General features: G+C 37.7%; 1 protein-coding gene across 1 annotated transcript; it reads right to left on the bottom strand.

Moving 5' to 3' along the window:
• Window positions 1–1355: 1355 nt before the first annotated feature.
• On the bottom strand, window positions 1356–6349 carry SPRTN (SprT-like N-terminal domain). The gene is made up of 4 exons (XM_009281783.2): window positions 6073–6349; window positions 5119–5247; window positions 4049–4316; window positions 1356–3748 (listed from the first exon to the last, which is right to left on the bottom strand). The coding sequence occupies exons 1-4, from the start codon at window positions 6133–6135 to the stop codon at window positions 3015–3017; spliced, it is 1194 nt and encodes a 397-aa protein (XP_009280058.1). The 5' UTR covers window positions 6136–6349; the 3' UTR covers window positions 1356–3014.
• Between the last annotated feature and the right edge of the window lie 376 nt (window positions 6350–6725).

Here is a 6725-nt window from a genome sequence, read left to right as displayed (position 1 = left end):
GAAACGTTATCATCTGCATCGTTCTGAGCAATTCCAGTAGATCACCACAGAATGAGACTGCTTTTGCCTTTCCTTCGCAGAACCATGTGCTGACCTCTCTCGTACCTGCTTTGTCTTGACAGTCAAGTATATTAACTTGTTTCTCAGATTTCCAGTCAGGCAACTTATTTTGCAGTTCGGTGAAGCATGTTCGTTCAAGATTCATTACCAGTTTGTGTTGTTACAGACAGCATCTAAACTCACTCAGGACAAAGTCAGCTGATACAGAAGACGAAACTTCTCACCTTTGACCCAAATTCAACAGCGTATTTTAAAAACATACTGGTAGTCATTGTTGTAATTGTGGGAAGGACACTGTATTCAAGAACAAAATCTTACAGAAACACCATTCACAGTAACATACCCAAAAAAACAAGGCCGTGACCTGTTAATAATAGCCTGCAACAGGTAGCAACCGCAAAGCCTATCCACCCAGCTCTTTGTCACCTTTATCTCTGTATAAAAGAGATCTTGGCATCATAATACTTCATTGTAAAAACATGCCTGGGCAGAGGTGATGTTTTTCCACAGCTGCTCCAAAATTGCTCAATTGTTCTGAAAACAGATCTATTTTGGGACACTTGTATATTTGAGACAGGACTTGCCTATCGCTTGAGTCCCCCCCCAGCCCCCCAACAGGCCGTACTATTCGCCAAATTCTACAGGCCAATTGCCACATTGGTTTTCTCTTTGTTGTTCAAATGAACAGTTGATGTAAAAGATGACATTAGGAAAAAAAAAAAATCTATTTGAATATGAAAATGTATTTAACGATACCCACAATCCTCCCTTCCCGGAGCAATCCTTTACTTTTATCGGTTGCAGTGGGAAAGACAAACCCGGAAACTGATGGGAACAATAGTAAGCGAAGTATCTCTCAAAAAAATGCTTCACGATGTGAGAGACCATCCATGATGTGAATCTAGTCCTCATCTTAAAAAACATATGATAGTACAAATACTTCTGAGTAGTACCGTCCTTGTGAATGTCACGTTTCACCAGGAACACTGACAGATACTGCAGTTTTAAGAAGGAAGTATGGAAAATTAACACGGCAAATCAAGTTTTAGAATCCGTATTTGTAAAATTTTCCACAGAAATGCAACAAAAGTGAAACTGTACTAAACATATGACGGAGAAGACAGAGGTTGATGCAGTCCATATTTACCAACACCTGTGTTTACAGGGAAATTTAAGAAGGAAAAGTGTTAATACAGAAAGGATCTATTAAACCAGACTGTTACTAGATATACAGGTGAGCCCACAGGTAAGCAACACAAGATGGCCACAACTGCCATGCGAAACCCAGGCTTAACGAAAATTTAAAACTCAGTACCAATTTATTCAGAACATGCAAGAACAATCCGATTAACATTAAACATCTGTAGTGTCAGCATTTAAAAAAAATACACCAATGTTTAAAAAGAGTAAACGTATAATTTGCCAGATTCCATTGCACATCAGTTTATTTCTCAATTTCAAAAGGGAACAGCAAGTAATTCACTATATAAAGGCAAACGTGCATCCGAGGCTAATATAGCCATTTAAAGTTGTAGCAACAACATATGAAACAGCGTAATTATTTTTTCTTTTAAACAAAAATATTTATAATCAGCTTTACAAGGAAGGAATCAAGCTGTTAACTGTTTAACCAGTTAAATACTTTCAGTGCAGCAAGAGAACTGTTAACATTTCAGAGAGTTTGTATAGAAAACACATCCACTCAGCATTCGTAACTTCCAACAGCACAATGGCTTTAGTACTCAACTGACTGGCTTGTTGGATACTGGCTGGCTTCCAGAAGCAGCAAAATGAAGGCTGTCAGCTGATGTCAATGTAATGCCGTTTTGACCTGTACAGCACTGGAAGTTTAACTGAAAAAATCAGGAAGGCTTTTATGGCATGGCCAGGAACAGCCTTTACCAGTATTGCTACCAATATTCCTCACAACTTTTACTTACTAGTGTCAGGATATGGGGGTCAGTTACTCGTGCACGTAATACCTATATCCTAAAAACTAGTGAACTTTAAACAGAGTTTGTGCAAACCATCAGAAAAAGCAGGTGGAGAATCTAGCTGGGATCCTGGACCAAAAGACACAGGTAAGACTGAAGTTCCTTAGCTTCCATTTGACCACTCCAACTTTTAACAGTATAGCTAATTTTTAAATCCTTTTTGAAAGCAAGCTCCTCAAAATGTTTTTTTTTTTTAGTTAGCCCTTAAGGGTAGAGCTTTCTCCTCATCTACCAAGTATCTTGTGCTTGATTTCCTAGCACCTTCATTGCCCTTCTGGATTTTCTCTTTTCCTGCTACAATCCACCCATTAAACCTAAATGGATGCTTTGCTATGTTTTTGATGCTCCTGCCTCTCCCATCTTTGACAAAAGCCCGTATTTGAGATTCTCACTCTCACCTATCTTTTCAAAAAGGTCACGGGTGAGAAGGACCACCTGAGAGTGTAATTGTGGCTTATGCAAAAAATTTACTACTCTAAAAATACATGCCACTTAATTACACTGCAGTAAACAGAAGAGTTCTTATCTATTATAGGTGGTTAAGAACGGCCAAAAACACTTAAAAAACCCCAAACAACAAAGGGGTCTTAAGAACAAAGACAAATTAGCAGGATTAAAAATGTCTTAATTTTAAAAACTGCCTTGAAAACACACAGTTCAGCAAGTATCCACCTTCTCTTGTATTACCCAGATTCCGCAGCAAGAACGTTGGCACAAACATCCACCTACTAAAACGTGAGTATTCAATTCTTTGGACCACAAGTAGCAGCTAGCTTCCTAGTCAGCACTGATGTGCGACTCCACAAAACTTGTTGTTCAGCATGCTGACAGTAGTTTAAATTCCAGTTCAGAACAGGCACACAGGGAAGTAACCACAGCTAAGCAAACCCTGAGCAAAGTAGTTTTCAAGCAATGTTTTCAGCCCTGGTTTATCTTTTTGAGACAGCTTTCCGAAAGGTTTTATGCAAGACAAGAATCAAGGTGTTCATTTACTTTTGACTCCAAAACCTCTGTCTGGCAAACAGGACAACTGACTTTTTTATCCTGCCCTACAGCAGTGCTGGAACTTGCAGAGGACACTGTAGATTCAGCTTTGGTTTTCATAGGTGTATTTCTACTTAAAGTGACATCAGTACTCCCTTTTTTAATGAAATAGTTTTCAAAGGCAGTTTTGTCTTCCATTTTTGGCCACTGCTGCAGTGCATTAGTACGTTCTGAGCTTTTTTTCTCAGGTGCAACCTGAGCTGTTGTTGCCTGCTCAAAACAAATTTGTTTCGGTGGCCTGTTATAAAGTGGCATAACCCTCTTGCCATTTGCAGAACCTTGGTTTGATTTTTCTTCTGTAACACGAGCAATTTTGATAGGCGATCCACTAACATTCTTGTAAGCTTTTGTATTAGCAACAGAGGGTTTAGGAAACTCACGCTTTGAAGCTAAGTTGATTTTCTCACTGGCATCATCAGTATAAAGTGGAAAGAAGATGCCACTACGGGGTGATTTTTCAAATTTTATCTCATTTTTCGGGATTGGTATTGTCTTTAGTGTTGAGCGATGCTGTGAACCAGGTGTTTCACTGTTTCTAACACTGCTGCTGGAATTTGTGCTTTTTTCTGAAAGATCACTGTCTCCTCCAAGCCGATATCCCTTTCCACTAAAAGGCATCAGATCTTGCGTATCACGCGTTTGTGTCTTGCCTGCAAAATAAGAAGAGAAGAAAGTAAGAAAAGTTAGTAGCTTTTTTGTATACAAATCATGGGCTTAGTATTTTATGTGCATCACCAGAAAAATCTGCTGCTTGAAAACAGTGCAGCAAACTAAACCTTTTGCAAACAGTTGAGAAGGAGCCTAGAAATGCACAAATAAAACGGGCCCTGTTCTTTGCTATGAAACAGTAATATCTAAACAGAGTTCATGTAGTGCTCGATCTGTATTTGTTCAAAGAACTGTTTGGACAAAAACAGTTTGGAAAAGAAAAAAAAAATTATTTTAAATACCTTTGCTAGTTAACTCTGAATTTGGAAGTTTTGCTGGCTGGGTTTTCTCCTTGGATTTCTTAGAGAAGTTCTCTGGCTCCTTCACTTTTGTGAATGTACCTCCACACGTCTCTTGATGCTCAACCCACCAAAAGTCTCGTGCAGAGGGTGCTCTATTCATTGAACGTTTCACATATCCAAAGTAAGGTTTTCTATTTTGACAGGGGCCATTGCATCGCCACCAGTGCTGGCGGTACAAATCCACCTCATCATGAAAAGTATGATAGATCTAGATTTAAAAAAAAAAAGAAGAAAAAAAAGCCCAAACACCCAGTCATTCAGAAAGGTTCTCATTTTATATCACTAGCTCTATTTTTTTTTTTTAAATATATTATCATTTCCTTCCTTCCATTACTGCTGTGATTTTTACATTACCAGCTAAAAGAGCTGAACCTGGGTGAAATTTGATCAACATTTAGATACCATTAAAACAAAGCTTTAAAAAAAAGACAGGATGTATAGGAATATGTCCTGGCTATCTTGTTTGAACTGCAATAATATAATTTTAAAAATCTATCTACAATTTAATTTCACCCTACATGGCATACTGTTCAGAATGCATTGTAAACAATACCAGTATTGTATTCTCCCTCCAGCTATTATCTTAATTGATCTTATCAGACACATTATTTTTAAATATCATCAACCCATTAGCCTCTACTGATATAAATCTTAACTAAAACAGACTGCTTTTCCTCAAATTTGTTCCATTCTGAACATGGAGCTATTCTGTCCCTGGTATCATTAAATTGTTTCAAGTTTAAAACAAAAGTTTCAAGGAAAATACTTACAGAGGGTATACTTGAAAATTATATGACTAATAACTCACCACATCTTCCTCAACCTGTTCCCACCATTGTCCCCAACAAAATAACTACGGAACTGGCATACACTTGGATGCAAATTTGTATTGGTGCCAACTGTGGAGTGTCTAACAAGAACAAGTATATTACTCATACCACAGCAGGCATACTAAAAAACCAAATCAGGAAGAAACCTCTATTAAATTAGGTTAAGTGGATTATGCTTACTGTGACATTGGCTCCAGTCAAGCGATTAATGCGACGCATGTGTTTGCAGAACTCTGGTCCGTGAGATTCACGATCTTTGTCATTATTAGTAACAAAAAGCAGGGCATGGATCATTTCATGCAACAGTGTCTGAAACGATGCAAATCATTAGCTGTTTTCTGAAAAGCATTACATATAGTTTCAAAACTAAGCTGGAAGTATTTTACTCCTCTACATTTATCTTGGTAGTGATCTTATTTTCATGCATTCACATGTTCAGTCTGGGTCATAAAAACATAATGCTTATTCTGTCAAATCAAATTACCTCTATTCCCATACCACCAAAACATGCTAGAGAATTTTACTATAGTAAGTGACATTCCAAAAAGGAGGAATGATCCTCAAACTTAAGTCAGATCTTTAAAGAGATCATCCCCTCTGCAACCCAAAAGAGAGACACTTGTGAGAAGGTTGAAACTTTACAGCTTTTCTGTTCATTAAGCAAATCTGAATGTCAAGCCAACTCAAACAAGCAGCCTTGACAGAGGCACAAGAAGCAACACAAAGTTATGTTTACAGTCATATCCTACATCCTTATTTTCTGCTGCTGGCCTTTTGACCTAAAAGATGAAACTCCAGCCATTTTCTGATTGTGCTTTCAGCCCATGTTTATTTTTATTATTAGAGGATGATTTAGGAGTAAAAAAAAGTTAGTTTTTTTTTCTTTATAAAGCCAGTAAAATAAACAAGTGACTTTAGACTCCTACTGAGTTGCCCATTTAGAAACACAAAACCGAAAGATTACCATGACACTGCAACACAAGCAACACAAATATAACAATAAAGTCACCACTATTTTACGATCTGTAAGTCACCGTGTATAAGAATCCCACTATGAAATGTAAAATGTCTGTATGGAGTGGGGGGGAGGCAAAATACATTTTATGTGCAGATTCATGAACAATCTTCAAATACCTCAACGAGATCTTTCCTTGGTCTTAACTTTAGGAGTGGCTCACTTAGACGAATGGAACACATTCCACCTTTTCCTTCATATCTACACACTCCAGCACAGCTGAAAGAGACACAGAAAGAAAATATGAAAAGCTACTTGTTTCTGTGGTTCACAAAGAAAGTTGAGAATTGGAGTTAAAACATTGTCCCCTTCCAACACACACTAGGTAACTCAGAACATGAAAAAACACTTTTAGTAGTTACTTGAAAACCTCAACATCATTAAGCAAAAAAAAACCCCCAAAAAAGCCCGCAAGTTCCTTAGAATAAGCTGTGACTAAACTAGCGAAAGTGAAACTAATTTATTAGATCTCTCGCAATCACTTAATTCAAAGCTAGCAATTGGAGGGGAAAAGAAAAAAAAAAATCACAGTGGACTGTTCCAAGCTAACCTGTTTAGGAGGCAGAGGACTGTTTTCATTAGAACTCCTGATGGAGTGAAATACATAAAACAGAGCCTGGAGATTCACAGCAGCCAACACTGACTTAACTACTGGTTGCTGCAATTTCACCTCTCACCCTCCCCCAACTTTTGACAGTTACTGAACCTTTACATATCATCACTTGTCCATAGTAATCCAGCAGAAACATTTCAATTGTGTTTTTTTCGTTAA

This window comes from Aptenodytes forsteri, unplaced genomic scaffold (genome assembly GCF_000699145.1).
Source record: "Aptenodytes forsteri isolate BGI_AS27 unplaced genomic scaffold, ASM69914v1 Scaffold132, whole genome shotgun sequence".
NCBI classification, from domain to species: domain Eukaryota; kingdom Metazoa; phylum Chordata; class Aves; order Sphenisciformes; family Spheniscidae; genus Aptenodytes; species Aptenodytes forsteri.
Note: the sequence above shows the minus strand (reverse complement) of the source record. Positions and strands in the feature narration are given on the sequence as shown.